The 23,537-nt window shown below is 36.7% G+C and overlaps 1 protein-coding gene across 1 annotated transcript in view; it reads left to right on the plus strand.

Annotated features, from left to right (window-relative positions):
• Positions 1 to 23,537, plus strand: part of Fur2 (furin-like protease 2) — a 319,466-nt gene that overhangs the window by 183,081 nt on the left and 112,848 nt on the right. The window contains exons 10-11 of the mRNA XM_090382727.1: positions 8,571 to 8,677; positions 19,015 to 19,132. Coding sequence (XP_090238853.1) covers positions 8,571 to 8,677; positions 19,015 to 19,132 — 225 coding nt within the window. The remainder of the gene's footprint in view (positions 1 to 8,570; positions 8,678 to 19,014; positions 19,133 to 23,537) is intronic.

Genomic DNA, 23,537 nt, shown 5'->3' on the forward strand with positions numbered 1-23,537 from the left:
TTTTACACTACCTAATTCTACTATATCAACCTTTTAATATATCTAGAACATATCAAATTAATACAGGCCGATGTGATGCATAATCTTTCACATAGATGGCATTAATCTGTTCTGATTTTATTAATAACCTTAAGTTATCTATGATTTTAAAATTTATAAATAATTCTTTGCCTAACATGGATATATATATATATATATATATAATTTTTTGATAATAGTTTAAGTAAATTAGGTATGTGCTGTTTAATAGTATATTATGTTAGATTTTATGGTGGTGGTGTCCGAAAATATAAATCCGATTCTATATAAATATAAGAACATATGTATATTAACTATCTGCCCAAAATATACCCATAGATCAAAGCACCAATTAACTCTATAATAGCCGATACCAGCCCCCGTGGCCAAACCTAGTAAAGAATAATCATTAGTAAAACAAAGTAATAATAGTATAATACATAATGTTAATTATAGGTAATTGGATACATTGAAAGGGACTTTGTCGAGGGCTAACCCTCTCAATATATCCCACTCATAATTAACAGAGCTAGCAGTTTCTGTTGTGTTTTTTTTTTTTTTTTTGATTTGGTAGTTGTTGGCGCATCGGCTTCTGTGGCCATATTGCACCTCCCAAGGTTTTTGCAGTACTTTGATCCAAGCCCGAGGCGGGAATCGAACCCACGACCTTTGGGTTGCCGGGCAGGTACTTTACCCACTCGGCTAGCCCGGTCGGCAGTTTCTGTTGTCATCTGCCATGTTTAACATGGTCAAATATGTAATATTGAAAGTTTAGTGGTTAAGTAGATAATTTAGTTGTTAACAGGCAAGATAACATTTAGCCCAACTGATAGCTAAAATTCATATGTAGAAAAATTGAAGAAACAATTATTTAGAATAAAGAGAAAAGAGAACCAATATCAATCTATAATTTTCATATAAATAGGTACAAAAGAAGCAATCGCTAAAATAAGGAGAACGGAAGTAAGGTTTAAGTATAGTAATAGTACCTCAATCCCCCCCTCTAATTGCTCTAATAGTTCATGAGGTAAGAAAAATAGGATTCAATAGTTAAAAGTAAAGAAAAAGTGTTAATGCAAAGGTACATAGGATAATACCGGGAGCATAACATCCCGTCCCTTATAGAAAGGGATCCTGGTATATCATAAGTATAATACTTGATTTTAGGATAATAAAAGGCATAACCTAAAAACTTAGCGAACAGTGGAATGGCTAATTCCTAAAAGCTATAAATAGTGGTATAAAGGCCTATTATATTCAATAAATCTGTTTACAACATGAAATAAATAATGATTAGGAGATAGCAAACATCTTACCACCAAGAAAAGAAATATAGGAAAGACCGCATGGTAGAGCACATGTTATTATATCTCCGATGAAAGTTGATGCCAGCGCCCTCTCAGTTTTGACATGTAAACTTAGTTAACATAATAACCCAAATAAATAAAATAAAATAAAATAAACCAAATAGAGTGCGCGCCCTCTAGATTTATATTTAAGCGTGTAGAACTAACAAAATTATGTATTATATTTAGAGGAGTACCGTAGAAAAGGACGATAGATATAAGGTTCTCAGGAGCAAAAGAGAGAAGTCAAGAAATTAATTCCTACCCTAAAATGAAATATAGGTACCACCTTTTCAATGAGCGTAAGCTATATATGTCTTGCTCCTAAGGTAGTGCCTACTATGTATATATGTACAGGCTCTGTAGATGCCGCTAAGTGTCAACAAAACCGTCATTACCGGAATAACAATAAAGAGTGCATAGTCTATATTATTAATACTGCAAAACTTTAGATATAATGTAATGCTGGTTAAGATGATTATGACATTTATTAATAGCTATCAAAATAGCTATATGTAGGTATCTAGTTATAAAACATTCTGGGAATCTGTTGTCAGTCAACTTATGTCTGAAATAGATGAGTTTGTTTATTATATTATCAGCATTGTTGCATATCTTAATCCTTCTAATACATTGTGAAACTATTATGATTTTGTGAATCCGTTTGGAGATATTTGAATACCAGCTTGTTAGGTCTATGGAATTCGTTACGTTTATTGTAAACTTTTGTATATATTATGTTATCTTGTACTTGTATGTTTATGTCCAAATATGTTGCTATTTTGGTACCATGTTTCTAAGTACCCTCTTTTTCTAATTCAGGAGGGTAATGGTTAACTGTTTCGGTGAGAAATTTTGGATTATTAAACACAATTAAATCATCAAATCATCAATGTATCTATACATAATTAGGTCCTTATTAAAGTTATTTTCAAAGTGATGAAGATACAGATTAGTGACCAGGCATGAACTGCACGCGCCCATGGCAATACCTATGTGTTGCCTATATATATTGCTTCCATTGAAAATGCATAGATTTATTAAGTCGTCCCAGTAATGTTACTAAACACATTTTTTAAACTATTGTGTGGAATGCTGGTAAACAGGTTTTTAAAGTTGTACGTGTTAATATGCTCTTAGGTATGATTATTGGTGTTTAAAATTTCTAAAATGGGGCTATTGTTGAGAATAATTCTAGAATTGTCAATTTTGTTAAAAATAATACTTAGTAGGTCTACCGGTTTTTGGTGCCGAATCTTAGAGGAGCTATTCCTATAGGAAGTGATAAATCTAAGACTTATAGGTGATTTATGGCATTTGGGTATGCAATATATATATATATATATATATATATATATATGGAAAATTGGTATTAGGGTTTATTAATTTTAACTTTTATTGCATAGCCAGTAGTTTCTTTATAATAGTGTTACGGTTAATAGCTACTAATTTGTAAGTAGTACTGTTATTCAGTTCTTTTAGTAATGTTGATGTATAAAATTTTTTACATATAAGGCTGTAGTTGTTGGCAGCTTTGTCTATAGTAGTAATAATAAATTTAGCTTGTAACTTTTTTAATTGTTGCTTAATTTCGAACAAATCAAAGATCTTAGTAGGTAGTTTAGTTTTATGTATAATACGTATCTGTTTATAAATAGCTTGGTATTAGCATTAGCAGAGGCATATGATGCAAGAAAGCAAGCTTATTCAGCATCAGCCAAAAAAAACAAAAAAAAAAAAAAAAAAAAAACCCCACTCCCATTTCACCCCTCCGTTCGTTCGAAATACCTGTCCAGTTGAGCTTTAAATTTGTTTAGGCTATCAACTTCAACAACCAGTGATGGAAGTCGGTTCCACCAACCAACCACCCGCTGGCCAAAGGCAAATTTCCGCACATCTATCCGACATCCGTCCTTACTCAATTTGAATTTATGCCCTCTGAGGTGATTATTCTGAGAAAGATGAAGAATCCCATTGGCATTGAGCATGCTCAAACCATTCAAAGCCTTATACACCTCTATCAGATCACCTCGCCGGTGCCTAGTCTCCAGACTCTGTAATTTGCAAAACTTAAGCCTTTCTTCGTAAGAGCAACCCTTTGTTCCATTTACTAATCTTGTTGTCCTTCTCTGTACCCGTTCCAGCAGCTCTACATCCTTCTTGAAATGAGGCCTCCAGACCTGTATACAGTACTCAAGATGTGGCCTTACCATTGCCTTATACAAGGGAATAATCACCTCCTTATCCCTGCTAGAAAAATTCCTGTATATCATTGACAAGACACCATGAGCTACTCTTGCAGCTCGTCTGCACTGCTCAGAGAACTTCATATCTGCCTGCACAATTACCCCCAGGTCCTTTTCATTCTCCACCACTGTCAGTGTAGTAACGCAGAGTTGATACGTTGCTCTGGGGTTACTGTTTCCCATATGCAGCACTTTACATTTGTCGATGTTAAACCTCATTTACCACCTCTCAGCCCATCTGTTCAACCTGTCCAGATCCTGTTGCAGCAGCATAGCGTCAGTATTGTCCTTAACGACCCTGCCAACCTTTGTATCATCTGCAAACTTGGACATTAAACTTGATATCCCATCATCAATATCATTCATAAACACCGAAAACAACAACGGACCCAACACTGAACCTTGAGGAACTCCACTAATAACATTAGTCCACGTTGAGCAGTGTCCATTGATTACCACTCTCTGTCTTCTGCCACTCAACCATCCCCTTATCCATAGCAGCAATTTGCCTCCAATGCCACACTGCTCCAATTTGTGCAGCAGTCTTCCATGTGCAACAGTATCAAAAGCCTTTCTAAGATCCAAATATATAATATCAAAGTTATTCCCTGCATCCAGTTCTTTTGTGACTACATCATAGTATCCAATCAAATTGGTCAGGCAAGACCTGCCCTTAACAAAACCATGCTGCGTCTGAGCTATAACTGAATTCTTGTCTAGATGATCCTGCAGTGCTTCTTTAACCAGTGCCTCCATTAATTTACCTGGAACAGAAGTTAAACTAACAGGTCTATAATTACTTGTGTCAGCCTTTGAACCTCCTTTGTGAATTGGGGTCACATTTGCACATCTCCAGTCCATAGGTACCTCCCCTGAGTCCAAGGAAGCTCTCATAATTATGGCTAAGGGTTTGCTTACTTCCTTTGCTGCCTCCTTTAATATAACTGGATAGATCCCATCCACCCCAGGTGCCTTTTTTATGTTTATCCTCAACAATCTCTCCTCCACTTTCCTCTCAGTTATTACAAAATCATCCAGCTCACTGCCAATGTTTACTTTACCTACATCATTCTCCTTCCTGAATAACTCCTCATGCGTGAATGTAGATGCAAAATACTCGTTTAGATTGTTAGCCACCTGAGCAGGATCCTCAACTGTTGAACCATCAATATCCAGTGGACCAATCTGATTCATCCCTTTCCTTTTCGAGTTCAAGTATGTAAAGAACTCTTTTCTGTTTTTCTTTGCATCCTTTGCCAAGGATTTTTCATAGTCTGCCTTTGCCTGCCTAATCTCCTTTGTGACTTGGTTACAGACCAACTTATATCTATCATAGGCTTCCATGTCACCCATTAATTTGTATGTATCCCATGCATTTTTCTTCTCTGCCACATGTCTCATTAGTTCATCTGACAACCATTTAGGCCTAAACCTTGAACAATATTTCTTAGTTGGTATGTAAAGCCTGGTAGCCTCCAAGATTAGTTCCTTGAATGCTTCCCATTTTGAGTTTGCTGTTGGTAACATCATCAGTTGGTCCCACTGTATAGAATTTAAATACTGTCTCAGACCATCATAGTCGCCTTTACGAAAACAAAAACCCTTCCCTTTACCTCTGATGGTAGTTACCTCCTTGAGTAAATCCCACTTCAACACACTGTGATCACTGCCACCTAGTGGTTCACTTATCTGCAGGTTCTTAATGCATGAAGAATCACTACTGATAATCTGATCAAGAGTATTGCTCCCTCTTGTTGCCTCACGAACATGCTGATGTAGAAAACAATCATCCAATAAATCCACAAAAGCCTTGCTAGTGTGCGAGTGACCAACCCACAAATTCCAGTCAATATCTGGGAAATTAAAGTCCCCCATTATAAGACTCTCTGATTTACTGGCCCACTCTATTTCCCTGTACAATATCTTATTATACTCATCAGAGTCATTAGGCCTATAGCACACTCCTACTCTCAATTTTGATTTCCCTATGCTTATGTCACACCAAACTGACTCGACGCTGCCCTGTCCATCGATGTCGACTGGCTTCACTTCCTTGGACTTTATGTGTTTCTTAATTAATAGCATGACCCCTCCTCCCCTCCTGTCCCGTCTATCCTTTCTATACACATTGTATTCCCCAAATTCCAGTTCCGCATTACTTATATCTGTGTGACACCACGTCTCTGATATCCCAACAATATCTGCCTTTGATGTTTTGAGCAATACCTCAAATTCATCAAATTTATTTACCAAACTCCTAGCATTGGTGTACACACAGGTATACATGCACCTGTTTCTATTCTTAGCTACCCTAACACAACCCATGTGTTTACTTGTACCGCAATGACTACCAGCAGTCTCTGAAATATCCTGCATCCTGTTTTTCAGACTTCTGCTCATTTCAATAGAAGCAGTGCAAGAATCACTTCCACCTCTGCCACTGGCTACTGTTAATCTATTAGTCCTTGTATCCCCCCCAACTAGCAGTTTTCCGACCCACCTAACACTGCCTCGACAGCATCAGCAAAAATTCTTGCACCCTTTCTATTTAAGTGTATCCCATCCCTGTAGAAGCAATCTCTCCTGTTAACAAGTACAGTCCAGGCTGAAAAAAATTCTACCCCTTGAGCCCTGCACAATCCCTCCAGGGCCGAATTGATCGACAAGGCTCTCATCATATACTCCCTCCTATCGTGTCTGGGCAGAATTGCAGACACTTTCAAGTTCAACCCTAATTCACGGCTTTTTTTCAACAGTGACCTGTACTTGCTAAGTAATTCCGCCGGTCTCCTACTCTTAATATCATTAGTGCCAACGTGTACAACTATATCACCTTTTGTGCCCTTAAAAGATGATATCCGCTCTACAACGTCATCAACCTTTGCCCCTGGCAGACATACCCTGGTCCTATTCCACCTATCCTTTTTACAAAGGATGTTCCCCGTTTCCCTGACAATAGAGTCACCAACAACTACTAGTTCCTGTGGGACCAGCGCATTCTGCCTAGGGGGCTGCTTCTGTGTTGCCTGATGACCAAGTGCAAGCTCTGGCGTTGATGTGGGCAGCTGAGAGCTTGATGGGCCCCTCAATTTATTTCCTTCGAGGGCATCCACCCTGTCCTTACATAGTGGATAACACTATGTAAGTGTTATCCACTTGTGGAATGCTTCTAGCGGTATGTTGTGTTTATAGGCTATTTTTAAGCAAAATTGCATAAGGTCTAAATGTATTTGTTTATTCATCTTATTAGTATTACAGATAGTGTTAGGTCTATATTTAAATCCGTAGGATAGCAATTTGCGTAATTCAGGGTCAGTGATAATACTAAGGTCCCCTGTAATATATTTATAATGTTTATCCACATAAGCTAGATATTGAGACAAATGGCAAAAACACTCTGCCTCAACATCGCACTTATCTAAGTTACAGGCAACTTGTTTATAATTACAGTCTACAAGTCCTATAGGTTTATTGTAGCTGAATCTAGTATAAATATTCAAATTGTTAATAGGTAATTCATGTTTGTATTTATTGATGATTTTATTTACAAATACAGTAAACCCCTACTATTCACGATATCTGTATTCGCGGTCGCTGATTTAATATAAAATGAAACAAAAAAATGTGAATTTTAAAGCGCCGTGAACATTTTTCGCCATAAAAAACATGGGCGTGGCTAAATTTATCTTTCCCAATCAAAACAGTGCTCAGTGGGTGTGGGGGGGAGAGGGGTGACAAAATCGCGAGCATGGATGTTTCTCGCTAATCCTTGTTCAGTATGTGTTATGCACTTGTCATGGAAGGTTTCGTCATTTGCATTTAATTTATATGCTTATAAATTGAATAAATTTCTCAATTTATAAATTTATACGCTTACAAAAGTGATAAATCTACCATTTTGCAGTGTAAAACAGACTTTTTCTAGTGTGTTAATGGAAGAAAGTAACTTTATTGTGGACAAGTTCTTTCTAACCCGTACAAAAATATGGCTGCGAATAACAAGGGAAATGTGAAAACATAAAAGAAGGTGATGACATTAGCGAGTAAAATTCAGTTATTAGACAAAATTTCTAATGGTGAAAGTGTCTCCTCAGTGGCAAAACATTAAAATTGATGAGTCAATGGTACGATCAATCAAGAAATCGGAAGAAAAATCTGCCGTAGTGTCCGTGAAAACACGCTAATTGCTTAAAAAATTTGCTCTGTAACTCGTGATGTTAAATTAGAAAAAATGGAAAAAGCTTTAAATCTGTGGATAGAAGACTGAACTCAAAATAAAATTCTGTTAAGTTCACTCATCATTCGTGAAAAGGCAAAACTCCTTTATCAACACTTTAGCGAAACTGATGATAGCATTGGCAGGATAAGGTTTTTAGCTAGCAAAGGCGCTGGTTTGAAAGATTTGTTTGAAATTTCTAATAAATATTACATTTAATATTAAATTGTTTCTTATTTTCATTTCGATGCCATATGCTTGCATTTCACTATGTACTGTCTATGTACATAGTCATATTATGAAGGTACATATAATACATACATAGACAAAATTTTAGACTAGTTTTTGTTATATATTTCATACTTTGGAACGGAACCCCTTTATTACTATGGGAGCCATAACTCAGTATTCGCGGCATTTCTCAGGAATATAACCCCGCGAATAGCGGGTGTTTTACTGTATATGATCCAATACTATATTGCTAAATTTAATCATTTGAAATTATGGTTTTATTACTTAATCTATATTTAAAAATATCTTTAAGTAGGTGGTTTAAGTGTATGTTATTATGGCTATAAGTTAAGTTGATTTTGGCCGAAGCTCTAAGTTTACTATGTTTTAATCCAAAGATAATATTGTGTATTTGTTTGACTTGTATAATAGGTTCATCCCATGATTTTTTTATATATATATGGGTAATTTTTTTTTTTAATCTGAAATTATCTCTTTATCTGATTTATACAGTCCTTCGTTAACTTGGCGAGATATGCAGTATCTAGTAGTCATGTCATCTCGTGCTAGTCCACTGCAGAGGGAACGTGGCTGGGTACGAAATGCTGTTGGAAGAAGAGGTAAAGAATATTTATTTCTTTGAAAAGTATTTAAACTGTATACAGTGTGGTCCAGAAGTTGCTGTGCCACACTGTATACAGGTGTTTCAGAAACTGATTATAACTGACAGAGAAATTTAAAACAGGTTAGGTACACCAAGTGTGTAGGATAGAAGGAATGTTTCTATTCCTTATGGGACATCAATGTTCCTCATATATGTATGCATATGCTGCCTAACCATTAATGTTCAGACACCCCTCCATTGATAGATGGTCATGTCCTATCCATGCACCATATGTTAGACAACTATAAATATTCTTGTACGCTGTCTAGGAGTGTCATGTACAGACCAGTTGCTTATTCACATAGGCAACTGGTCTGGACATGACACTTCAGTGCCACCGGAGATCCTTAGATCAATGACTGATGTGATCTGCAAATGGAAGTAGACTCGTGCTGAAACCATCATGAAATGACCTGGAAAGCCTTCGATGCTGATGGAATGTGATTGGAGAGACATGTAAAGAATTTTCCACTTAGAACAGAGGTCAACATTGCATCACATGCCCTCAGTGAGGTGATTGGGATGTAAGAAGTGCATCCAGTTGACATGGGTGGACAGTGCAATGTTGAGTCAGTTTGGTGTGACATAAGCACTGGTAAAGCAAAATTGAGAGTAGGAGTGTGTTATAGACCTAATGACTTTGATGGGTATACTGAACAACTGTACAGAAAAATAGTGGGCTAGTAAATCAGATTGTCTTATATTGGAGGATTTTAACTTCCCAGATATTAACTGGAACTTGTGGGTTGGTCACTCGCACACTAGCAAGGCTTTTGTGTATTTATTGGATGATTGTTTTCTACAGCAGCATGTTCAAGAGGCAACCAGAGGGAGTAATACTCTTGATCTGATTATCAGTAGTGATTCTTCATGCATTAAGAATCTGCAGATAAAGGAACCACTTGGTGGCAGTGATCAGTGTGCTGATGTTTACTCAAAGATGTAACTACCATCAGCTAAAGAGAAGGGTTTTTGCTTTTGTAAAGGTGTCTATGGTGGTCTCAGACAGTTTTTAAATTGTATACGGTGGAACCAACTGATGATGTTACCAACAGAAAATTCTAAATTGGAAGTATTCAATGAATTAATCTTGGAAGCTACTAGGCTTTTCATACCAACTAAGAAATATTGTTCAACGTTTAGGCCTAAATGGATGTTAGACGAACTAATGAAACACATGGCAGAGAATAAAAATGCATGGGATACATATAAATTAACAGGTGACACAGAAGCCTATCGTAGATATAAGCTGGTCTGTAATGAAGTCACAAAGAAGGTTAGGCAGGCAAAGGTAGACAGAGGCGGACTGGGTCAAAAATTCTTACTGGAAAAAACTTGTATGGGCCTCATACTAGTGTTTATGGCCATATTGTTTGCAGCCAGATTCACACTGGCCTCCATTGGTCTCCAGCCTCTACACAACAGGGTTTCCCTGGTAAGTCTAATGGCCAGTCCACCTCTGAAGGTTATGAGAAACCTTTGGCAAAGGATGCAAAGAAAAACAGCAAAGAGTTCTTTACTTATGTAAACTTTAGAAGGAAAGGATGATGAATCATATTGGTCCACTTGATATTGGTTTGTTCAACTGTTAATGATCCTGTTCAGGTAGCTGACAAACTGAATGAATATTTTGCATCTACATTTACACATGAGGAGTTATTCAGGAAGGGAAATGCTAGATGTTTATTAAACTTTGCCAGTGAGCAAAATGATTTTTTAATAACGGAGAGAAAAGTGGAAGAGAAATTGTTGAAGTTAAACATAAGAAAGGCACCTGGGGTGGATGAGATCTATCCAGTTATATTAAAGGGGGCAGCAAAGGGAGTAAGCAAACCTTTAGCCATAGTTATGAAAGCGTCCTTGGAGTCAGGGGAGGTCCCAGACTGGAGATGTGCAAATATGACCCCAATTCACAAAAGAGGATCAAAGTGTGACACAAATAATTACAGACCTGTTAGTTTAACTTCTGTTTTGGGGAAATTAATGGAGGCACTGGGTAAAGAAGCACTACAGGATCATCTAGATAAGACCAGTTATAGTTCGGACATAGCATGGGTTTGTTAAGGGGAAGTCTTGCCTGACCAATTTGATTGGATACTATGATGTGGTCACGAAGGTACTGGATGCAAAAAATAATTTTGATATCGTATACTTGGATCTTACGAAAGCTTTGATACTGTTGCACATGTAAGGCTACTGTACAAATTGGAGCAGTATGGTATTAAGGGCAAATTGCTGCTATGGATAAAGGGATGGTTGAGTGGGGGAAGACAGAGTGGTAATCAATGAACACTGCTCATCATGGACTAATGTTATTAGAGTCCCTCAGGTTTCATTGCTAGGTCCATTGTTGTTTTCTGTATTTATTAATGATACTGATGAAGGTATATCACACCTAATGTACAAGTTTGCAGATGATATGAAGGTTGGCAGGGTTGTTGATGATAGTAAAGACAGTATGCTACTGCAACAGGATCTAGAAAAGTTGGGCAGATGGACTGAGAGGTGGAAACTGAAGTTTAACGTTGACAAATGTAAAGTATTGCAAATGGGTAGCGGTAACACCAGAGTAACGTATCAGCCGTGTAGTATTACACTCAGGATGGTCGCGAATGAAAAGGACCTGGGGGTAATTGTGCAGTCAGATATGAAGTTTTCCGAGCAGTGCAAACAGTCTACAAGAGTATCTCATGGCGTCTTATCAATGATATACAGGAATTTTTCTAGTAGGATAAGGAGGTGATTATCCTCTTGTATAAGACATTGGTCAGGCCACAACTTCGGTACTGCATACAAGTCTGGAGGCCTTATTTTAGGAATAATGTAGAGCTTCTGGAACAAGTACAGAGAAGGGCAACAAGATTAGGGAATGGAGCTAATAGTTGCTCTTACGAAGAAAGGCTTAAGTTCTGCAAATTACAGTGTTCTGGAAACTAGACACCTGCTAGGGATCTAATTGAGGTGTATGAGGCCTTGAATGGTTTGAGCAAGCTCAATGCTGATGGGATTCTTCCTCTTACTCAGATTAATTGTTGCCTGAGGGGACATAGATTCAAATTGAGGAAAGACAGTTATAGAATTGATGTGCGGAAATTTGCCTTTAGCCAGCGGGTAGTTGATTGTTGGAACAAACTTCCATCTGTCATTGTAGAAGTTGACAGCTTAAATAAGTTCAAGGCAGAACTAGACAAACATTTGTAGTGAATTGGATGGGTGAAATTGGAAGGTTTTTTGTTTTTTTTGGCTGATGCTTCTGTATAAGCTTGTTTTCATGCATCATATGCCTCTGCTAATGCTGATATCAGCACCAGTACATTTGGATGCCAATTGCAAATCTGTTTTCAGTTTTCTTCTAGTATGTCTAATTTTTTCATGAGACCAATTACACAAATATAATTATTATTTATTTATTATTATTCTTTATACATTAATATTTGTAACTTTTTGAATATGTCTATATCTCTGTTATTTCAGAATCTAATGATTTGATTATAAATTTTTTCAGGTAAGGTCTGTTGATTATCACACGTTGATTATCCATTACTCCAACAAATTCTGCTGTATGTGTGGCACCTTCCTAACTCAATCACATGGTGTGCAATCATGGCAGATATTTTGAAAGTTTATCAGTTGTACTCTGGCTGCCCTTTAGGTGATATGATAATTCATGGGCACCATATGTTATTTGTACCACTTTTTCAAATGGATTACTTGACTGGTTGAACAAAAGGAAAAGTCAGTGCGGTTTGCCACACCCATGATATTGAGAGAGCTAAAAGACCATGATGATTGACAATTGCTTTTGTAACAAGCATAAAATTGTTTAGCCAAACCTTGATTTGGCACTGAGATCAGTCCCTCTGGATGACAGTTTTGATATCTCGTCACAATGGACTAAATTATTTAAAGAAAAAAATGGAATGTGATGAAGATGCAATTGGCAGAGACCTGAGAATTTCATCCAATCCTGATTGCATGCCTCATGAAGAGACATTGGAGGCAGAGCTGTTTGCCCAAGATCCATTGAACAACCTCATTAGACCGTGCTCTCTTCAAAGATAAAGCCAAACTTGCCACTTCAAGACTAAAACAGAGACACTTGGTTAAGAAAGAAGCCAAAATGTCTTACTATCAAAAAAAAAAAAAAAAAACTGGTTTTGGCAACCTTTTCGGTAAATCAGTAAATTGTCTGCTCTGTTACTGCTGTGATATCAACAAAGTTTTTAGGGAAGTTGTTACAAGTACATATTACATCTGAATGGCATGCATCTCTTCATTGACTCCTCACAGTTAAGTTTGAAAACATTTTCTGTTGCATAATGGAACTTAAAGCCATCCATTCCCATTGCCTGCTCTTGTCATCTAAAGGAGACATTTTGTAACGTGAAAACACTACTTGAACCATTTCAGTATGGCACTCATCAGTGGAATAGCTACAATGATCTTGAAGTCATTGGTATGATAATTGGCATGCAATGAGGGTTCACAAAGTATTGTTGACTGTCCTGTGCTTCATGTGACAGCTGTTCTACTGCAGACCATTACATCAGAGATGTTACCAGCCTCAAAGAACCACATATGAGCTAAGAACGAGTAGTGTGCATTGTTCCATTAATGGATCCAATGAAGAAGGTTTTTCTTCATCTATCTACCTTAAACTTGGTCTAGCGAAGAGTTTTGTGAAAGTTGCAGGTAAGATGAATTCAAGAGAATTTCATTAATTGAGTGAGAAATTTCCAATGATCAGTTCCCAAAGAGGGAATCTTTCACTTTTATGGTACTGAAAGAGAGAATCTCCTTCACTTCCTGGAGCCTCAAATTAGAGAGCTTCTGCAGGATGTGAAAGCTTTGAAAAATGCCTCAGTGTATTAGAACTGATAGCATGTCATGTGGCAGGCAGTCATGTGGCTTTTTGGAAACATTTTTCAGTAACCACTGATTTCCCACATACAAAGATGGAGTTGAGAAACTTCTCAATGCATTTAAAGAAATGAGATTGTCACATGCCACTGAAACTTTGTTTCTTGTATTCACATTTAGAATTCTGTCACACAGTGAGTGAAAAACAGGAGGAACAATTCCATCAGTGTCTTGATGGAATTGTTCCTCCAAGTATTTTGTATGTTGATAGGCTGCTGTTTGATGTACTGCAACATTCTGGACAAAAGTGTGCCAAAAGAAATGATCCATGAAATGAAATGAAATCAAACTTATCAAGTGAATCCAGAGAAGGGTGACTAGATTGGTAAGGAGTACAAAAAAGATATTCCCTTAACTGCAAAGGTGCAGTTTTCAAGACTGGAAACTTAAACCTGTGGTGGGGTTGGGATCTGATTTAAGTATAAAGGCTCTAAAGAGAAAATTTAATGAGAGTAGAATATTCTCACTAGTAGGGGAGACAAGAACCACATGAAATGAAGTGAAGGGCAGTAACTGTGCACTGGATATCAGAAAGTTTACCTTTAGCCAGCAATGGTTGACAGCTAAAATCAATCTTTTGTGAGGATGTAGTTGTTTTGCCATGTGTCACTTGTTTGGAGAGGCCTGAGTTTTAATTCCACCTGATGCTGGAGGAATTCTTAAGGGCTTCAATCTCTTTATTGATTAGAAATGCTTTTATAGGATTCAGTAGACTTATCCAGTCTTAGGCAGAGAATGTAAGGTTCCTCAGCCAGCTCAGCATGAAAACTGACCTACGAACATGTGCTTATACATTGTCTTGGTATAGTCTAAATGCTGATGTACTGCAAAAACCAGAATAAATTATTTGCTGAAGTACTATGATTGAGAGCTTGGATAATGTTTAAGGAGAAATAGAAGAAAAAAAATTTACTGGTGCTGAGCAGAACGTGATTACGAAAGGTGTTTCCCCCCCTTTCCATATGTGACAATAGCCTAGCTTACTTGTATCATTTGGCTGTGCTAAATGATACAAGATTGTTCTTTGAAACATTACAGAATTTTGTAGTTGTTTTATAGAACAAAATCTTGTTTATTTTAAATATAATGATAGGCTGTTTAAAATACAGTAAATCCCCTTTATAACACTCCTGGTTCTAGCACTGTTCCTGCTTTTATTACTTATTCTTCTGCTGCCATGATCATTCCTGTGAAGTAGATCCAGCTTATAGGGCTCCTTTAGGACTGGTCCCTTTGAAAGTGCTATAACAGTGCTTCTCAATCTTTTATCATTCACGGACCACTTCAAGCATTCTTTTCTTACTGCAGACCACAGGATAGGGTTTCATTACATCTATGAACTTTCCTGACAAATTTATAGTTTTTTCTTTTATTATCAGCTCTGCTAAGTAATGAATCAGTGGTAATAACGTACGAATGGTAAGAGAAATTTTAAAAGAAAGAAAAATTTATATGTTGTCATATTTCTTATTGAAAAAATAGAATTAAAAAAGGGCTTTAAAAATTTTAATGTGATGGTTGTTTGTGCCTGCTTTTTTTTTTTTTTTTTTTTTTTTTACAAAGTTCATTTATATTTGGCTCTTCATTTTTTGTTAGCTTCAATCAAATGTCTGACGTTATATCAAGTTGATTCCTATACTATACTTATTTTTCATTGTTACTAAAGCTGAAAATCTGGTTTTACGAAAATGAATATGGAAATCAATATTTTTAATGCAATGCTTAATAATTCAGGATATTCCTTTTGAATTTGAACCCAGAAGTCTGCCAACAGCGTATTTTCAAATTTCAACTTAAGTGCTCCATCTGAATAAATGTCATCAAATCTTCTTGTAATTTCATTGTGATAAGTGTGCTTTGTTTTCAAATTGGATTGCAAATCCAACTGTACAAGTCATAATTTTCATTGATAGTAATGTTGGAAATTCTGCTTCAGTGAAGACAAATGAGAATAGATACTATCAGATATATCTAACGGAAGAGTTAAATTATTTTCTTCCAAAAAGGATTCCATTATAGAAAATGAGTCAAAATTCTGTTTTTTGATGCATTGAATCCATAAATCAAGTTTTTTCATAAAACCCTGAACTTTAGCATTTGCACTAAATAAATTTACTGCTGACCCTTGAAGCTGTCAATTAAATTCATTTAATTTTGAAAATATATCTGAGAGATGCTAATTTAATGAACCATTTTTCAGGCAGTCAGCATGATGAAATTCTGAATTTATTAAAAATATCATTTCTTAGTGAAGATCAAATAATATTGTGAGTATTTTACCACGGGATAGCCAATGAGCTTCTGTGTGCAAAAGAAGTTGTTTGTATTCACTGTCTATTTCATCACAAAGAGCAACAAATAACTGACTGTTTGTTGGTCTTGATTTAATGAAGTTTATCTTTTTTATCACTACATGTAAAACATCTGTAAATTCACTTAGTATACTCTTACAACTCGGGGCTTGTCTGTGAATATTACAATATACCCAAGTAATATTAGGAACAATTTTGCAAATTTCAGCCATCACACCACTGTGCTTTCCTGTTCCTGTCATTGTTCTGGCACCATTGGAATAGACACCAATGCACCACTTCCAGTCAATTTTATTTTCAGTTATGTAAGAGTTGAGAGATGCAAAAATGTCTTTTTTTGGTGGTTCTTAAGGGTAATGACTTACAAAAGAAAGTCTTCTTGGACACTTCCTTCAAAAATGTATTTTACACAATACAACAGATGGGCTAAACCTGCAATATCTGTTGACTTTTCACGTTGTAATGAAAAGACATCTCTAGCTCGCACCCTATTTAGTAATTGAGTTTCTACATCACAAGCCATATCACTAATATGGCGACAAACTGTATCATTTGAAAATGGAACAAGGTCCAAGTCTTTTGCTGCTATTTTTTTCGCTAATCATTGTCCTCACAATATCTTTCGCCACAGGAAGCACTAAATTTTCACTGATCGAATGGGCTTTCCTTGATTTTGCAATTCACAGACTCACTAAATATGAAACTCTCAATAACTTTTCATTCTGATTAACACACAAGGGAATGATGTTTTTCTGTATCTGAAGTTTATTTAAATGGTTTTAAAAAAATCTTCCGGCTTTTTGAAATTAGGATGTTTTGTTTCTAAATGATAATGCAAATTTGCAGGTTTTAAACTTTCATTTTCCAGCTGTATGTAGCACAAAAGACATGTGGGTTTTGATTCACTTTCAATTCCATTCCATGTAAAGCCTAATTTTAAATATGTTTCATCATATGAGGGGGGGGTATAAAAAGTTCATACCTTGACCTAAATAAAACATCAGTAGGAAGATGCCGTTTTTAATATAAGTTGTCTACATGTTCAATAACTAACATGTGAAATTTCATTCCTGTAGATAATCGCACACCAGAGGTGGAGCCCGGAATCTGGGGAAGGACGCTATGGTTGGCAAATTGAAGTATAGAGCAGTGATCAAGTTCCTGCATTTGCAGGACAAGAAAGCTCAGGAAATTGACGAGGAAATGAAAGCTGTGTATGAGCAGAATTGTCCATCCTATGACACTGTAAAAAAAGTGGAAACAGGAGTTCCAGTGTGGTCAAACTACAAATGTCTTTGATGAGCCAAGAGAAGTGACAGACATGTGACAATTCATTTCATTCCAAATGCAGTGGGAATTAGCTATGGGTCTGCCCACAGCATTTTACATGACCATCTACACATGTCTAAGGTCTCCCCATGATGGGTTCAAAGATTGCTAACACCTTTGCAGAAGGTGTTGGCAATGAAAAGTTCTTGCCAACTGTTGGATTTGTGTAATGCTGATGTTGAGAACTTTTTTGATCAGTTGGTGACAAATGATGAATGCTGGGTGTACAATGAAGAAACCATTGCATAGACACTGCTTTGATTCATCTCAGGAAGTTATCAACGAAGTGGAATCATAGTTTCAGGCAAAAAGTGTGGACTTCTGTGATCAAGGCATTAAACAATTGATCCATAGATGGGAGAACTTTGATCCTTTTCTTTGTATCTCCATGTACAAAGAAAAGGATTAAAGTTACTGAAGTGTCACCTTTCTAGGGCTATTATTTCTAGGTAAGGATATGAACTTTTTGATACCTCTTCATACTTCCTCATCTTCTTTTTCTTCATTCTCTCTCTCTCTCTCTCTCTCTCTCTCTCTCTCTCTCTCTCTCTCTCTCTCTCTCTCTCTCTCTCTTTTCTTTTGCAGAACTAGTACTAGGTTGTACTACTTCATCATTACAGGTTTCTTCACAACTAGTATTGGGTTGACGTTTCAAAAATCCTGTTTTTAGCCACTTATCCATGTTGTTCAGTATACTGTACTGAGTATAGTATATACTCAGTACAGTATACTGATTTAATATCAGCAGTACTGTATACTGCTGATATTAAATTCTTAAAATAAATAATTCCAATCTAAAACAAAATATCACTTATTAATTAAATATAATTAAAAATATACTAAAGAAACTCACCCAACATATACAATCAAATAATCACTACAAATTTTAACAGTTATTCTTGCACACTAGTGTTGCGAAAATGTTAAAAATACTTTACGAATACACAAAAACAAATCCAATACATATTACATGCTCAGAAGCTGGTGATTGACTGTGACAGATGAAAGCTTGTGGCGTCACCAACAGTGTGCTGGTGACACACAATGTCTTACATTGTAATCTAAGTAAGGGATACCTCTTGATTTGCGACAACAAAGATGGTTGATTGCCAATTTTAATTTTATTTGTGATTATATTTTATACCTACAATAAAATTTACCTTCCTACGAATTACGGGTTGAGAAACACTGAATTAGAAGTATATATTGTCCCCTTGGAGGTACGTGAGGTGTATGCAAAAGATGCATGGAAGTTATTAATGAGAGCGTTTTTTTCTCCTTGCTTCAATCATATGCTTCATTATTGTATTTTCATATAAATAGTATTTTATATAATAATAAGTAAAGATAAATGTTTGTATTAAGGTGCTTTAGTTTAACTTAAAAATATTCCAGAGGTAAGAGGACTTTGGAAAATGTTTAAAGAATTATGACATCAAAAAAGATTGAATACCATTGATATGAAATATATGCATAAATTCTGATTTAGAAATAAATAATTTCTAAGGAAAACTCTATTGAAGAATGTTTCATGCTTAAGATGTCTAAACAAAATCATGTAAAGAAACAATAAAAAATTGCACATTGTTGAATGAAATTAATTGCTATGTTTATATTTCTGTTTTCTCTTTTTCATCATGTACATCACACTTTGCTGAACACACAAAATGTGATGGTCTGGTGTTATCATTTCATTTGTGAAGTAAGCTACTTTCTATATAATTATTTATAGTAAGTCCTAAATTTGGATATGGTTTAATGGATGGTGCTGCAATGGTTAAGTTAGCAGAAGAATGGACTACTGTTCCTGAGCAACATATTTGTGAAACTACACCTGATACTATAGAAAGGTAAGAAATTATAATTTTTGTTACATTTGGAACTATTTGGATTATTTTCTGAATGGCTATTTTATGCACTTTTCAGTGCACAGATGCCAGATTTTTTATTATTTTATTATTTTTTTTAATTGTAAGAGGAAAGAATACTTTGGGGTGGGGTGAAGAAGGATGTCTGACAATTTTTGCAGGACAGGGAAGCATACAAATTTTTAGCTGTAGCAATTAAACATGTTGGAACAATTAATGTTTTAACTTACTGCAATAAGAGAGAGAGAGAGAGAGAGAGAGAGAGAGAGAGAGACGAGAGAGAGAGAGAGAGAGAGAGAGAGATAATGACGGCTAACATAAGAAAGACTTGTTGGACTGCTGGAGAATTTGTATATCTGATAGTTGCTGATGTATTGACTTCGCACACTGTCCCTAAGCTGCAATTGTGCTATTAAAGCACTAAACAAAGTTGCCTGCTTTCGAAAGTTGTAAACCAGTGTAGGACTAATATTCAGTCACACTCTAACTTATTTTGTTCTATTACCATCTTATTAGAGAAGTTTTGAAGGGTATGAAAATGAGATGACTAGATGAGATATTACAGTATAGCTTTTATGGAAATGATTCATTAGCATTACTTGAGGCATACAATGCAAGAAAGTACACTTATGCAGCATCATCCCAAAAAAAACCCTCCCATTTCTACCGATCCATTCACTCCAAATGCCTGTCTAGCTTGGCCTTAAATTTATTTAAGCTATCAACTTCCACAACAACAGCAGTTGATTGTTCCAGCAATCAACTACCCACTGGCTAAAGGCAAACTTCTGCACATCTGTTCTGCAGCTGTCTTTCCTCAATTTGATTCTATGTCCCCTCAGGTTCTTAATCTGAGTAAGTGGAAGTATCCGATCAGCATTGAGCCTGCTCAAACCATTCAAGGCTTATACACCTCAATCAAATCACCTCGCAGGTCGTTGTCTCCAGATGCTGCAACTTGCAGAACTTAAGCCTTCCTTTGTAAGTGCACCCCTTTGTTCCTCTCACCATTCTTGTTGCCCTTCTCTGTACTTGTTCTAGCAACAGCAACTCTATATCATTTCCTAAAATGAGGCCTCCATACCTGTATGCAGTACTCAAGGTGTGTCCTGCCCATTTCCTTATACAAGGGGATAATCACCTTGTCTCTGCTAGCAAAATTCCTATATATCATTGACAAAACTCCATGACCTGCTCTGACAGTCCGTCTGCACTGTTCAGAGAACTGCACAATTACTCCCAGGTCTTTTTCATTCTCCACCTCCTTGAGTGTAGTACCACACAGTTGGTACGTTTCTCTTGGGTTACTGCTACCCACATGCAGTACTTTGCATTTGTCAAAATTAAACTTTGGTTTCCACTTCTCGACCCATCTACTTAACTTTTCTAGATCCTGTTGCAGTAGCATACTGCCTTTACCATCATTAACAACTCTGCCAACCTTTGTATCACCTGCAAACTTGGACATTTATCCCAATATACCTTCATCGATATCAATTATAAATATACAAAACAACAATGGGCCCAGCACCAAACCTGGGGGAATCCACTAATAACATAAGTCTACATAGAGCAGTGTCCATTTATTACCACTCTCTGCCATCTCCCACTCAACCATTCCTTTATCCATTGCAGCAACTTGCTATTAATGCCATATCGCTCCAATTTGTACAGCAGTCTTCCATGTGCAACAGTATCAAAAGCTTTCCCGAAATCCAAGTATATGATATCAAAATTATTTTTTTACATCCAGTTCCTTTGACCACATCGTAGTATCCAATCAAATTGGTCAGACAAGACTTCCCCTTAACAAACCCATGCTGTGTCTGAACTATTACTGCAGTCTTGCCTAGGCGATCCTGCATCACCACCAGAACAGAAGTTAAACTAACAGGGCTATAATTATTTGTCACCCTTTGAGAGAACCCCCTTTGTGAATTATGGATATATTTGCACATCTCCAGTACATGAGGACCTCCCCCGAGTCCAAGGATGCTCTCATAATTATGGCTAAGAGATTGCTTATTTCCTTTGCTAGAAAAATTGAGCAGATGGGCTAAGAGGTGGCAACTAAAGTTTAACATTGACAAATGTAAAGTATTGCATATGGGTAGCAGTAACTCAGGAATAATGTACCAAATGTGCGATACTACACTCGGGTTTGTGGAGAATGAAAAAGACCTGGGAGTAATTGTGCAGTCAGATATGAAGCTATGGCAGAGGTGTATACAGTCTGCCAGAGCAGCTCATGGTGTTTTGTTGATGATATACAAGAATTTTGTTAGCAGGGATATATAGGTGATTATCCCTTTGTATAAGGCAGTGGTCAGGACACACCTTGAGTACTCATACAGGTCTGGAGGTGCTGGTGTGGGTACAGAGAAGTGCAATGAGATTGGTGAGGGGAACAAAGGGTTGCTCTTACCAAGAAAGACTTGGTTTTGGAAAGTGCAACATCATTCACGTGGTGTCACACAGATATAAGCTATAAGCAGTGCAGAATTAGAATTTGGTGAGTACAATGTGTACAGGAAGGATGGAAAGGATGGAAGGAGGGGTTATGCTGTTAGTTAAGAAACAGTTAAAATCTAAGGAATTGCAGCCAATTGATGTTGGTGGACAAGCAGTGTTGAGTCTGTTTGGTATGAAATAGGCACTGGGAAAGGAGAAATGAGAGTATGTGTGTTGTATAGGCCTAATGAATTTGGTAAGTATAACGAGAAATTGAGAAAAGAAATAGTATGCCAGTAAATCAGAATGTCTTATAATGGGGTATTTTATCTTTCCAGATATTGACTGGAACTTGTGGGTTGGTCACTCACACACTAGCAAGATTTTTGTGTATTTATTGGATTACTGTCCAGAGGGAGTAATACTCTTGATCTGATTATCAGCAGTGATTATTCATGCATTAAGAATTTGCAGATAAAGGAACCACTGGGTGACAGTGATCACAATGTACTGATGTGGGAATTACTTAAAGATGAATCAAGACTAAAGGGAAGGGCTTTTGCCTTTGTAAAGGTGACTACAGAAGTCTCACACAGTTTTTAAATTCTATACAGTGGGATCAACTGATGATGTTACCAACGTTTAATTCTAAATGGGAAGCCTTCAGGACTTAATTTTGGAGGCTACTAGGCTTTTTCATTCCAACTAAGAAATACTGTTCAAGGTTTAGGCCTAAATGGATGTCAGATGAATTAATTAGGCTTGTGGCAGAGAAGAATGTATGGTGTGCATATAAAGTATTGGGCGACACAGAAGCCTATGGCAGGTGTAATGAAGTCACAAAGGAGGTTAGGCAGGCAAAGGCAGATTACGAGAAATCTTTGGCAAAGGATGCAAAGAAAAACAGCAAAGAGATATTTACTTATGTAAACTCTAGAAGGAAAGGGATGAATCAGATTGGACCACTTAACATAGATGGGTTGACTACTGATGATCATGCTCAGGTAGCTGATAAACTGAATGAGTATTTTGCATCTCTACATTCACATATGAGGAGTCATTCAATGAGGGGAGTGCCAGAAGTTTATCCAATACTAATAGGGAGCTAAGTGATTTTGTAATAACTGAGAGAAAAGTGGAGGAGAAATTGTTGAAGTTAAACGTAAGGAAGGCACATGGGGTGGACGGGATCTACCCAGTTATATTAAAGGAGGCAGCAAAGGAAGTAAGCAAACTCTTAGCCATAATTATGAGAGCTTCCTTGGACTTGAGGTGTGCAAATGCATCACCAATTCACAAAGGGGGTTCAAAAGGTGATAAGTAACTACAGACCTGTTAGTTTAACTTGTGTTCCTTTGAAAATAATGGAGTCACTGGCTAAAGAAGCATTGCAGGAAGAATCATCTAGACAAGACTGCAGTAATAGTTAAGTCACAGCATGGGTTTGTTAAAGGGAGGTCTTGTCTGACCAATTTGATTAGATACTATGATGTTGTCGCAAAGGAACTGAATGCCAAAAATAATTTTGATATCATATACTTGGATTTCAGGAAAGCATTTTGATACTGTTGCACATGGAAGACTGCTGTACAAATTGGAGAGGTATGGCATCAAGGGTAAGTTGCTACAATGGATAAAGGAAGGTCGAAGACGACAGAGAGTGGTAATCAATGGACACTGCTCTTCGTGGACAAATGTTATTAGTGGAGTTTCCCAGGGTTCAGTGTCGGGCTCATTGTTGTTTTGTATATTTATCAACGTTATTGATGAAGGTATATCAGGTTTAATGTCCAAGTTTGCAGATGATACAAAGGTTGGCAGGGTTGTTAACGGCAGCAAAGACAGTATACTACTCCAACTGGATCTGGATAAGTTGGGAAAATGGGCTGAGAAGTGGCAACTGAAGTTTAACATTGACAAATGCAAAGTACTGTAT

This window comes from Mastigoproctus giganteus, chromosome 1, assembly GCF_048544385.1.
Source record: "Mastigoproctus giganteus isolate SK-2022 chromosome 1, ASM4854438v1, whole genome shotgun sequence".
Taxonomy (NCBI): domain Eukaryota; kingdom Metazoa; phylum Arthropoda; class Arachnida; order Uropygi; family Thelyphonidae; genus Mastigoproctus; species Mastigoproctus giganteus.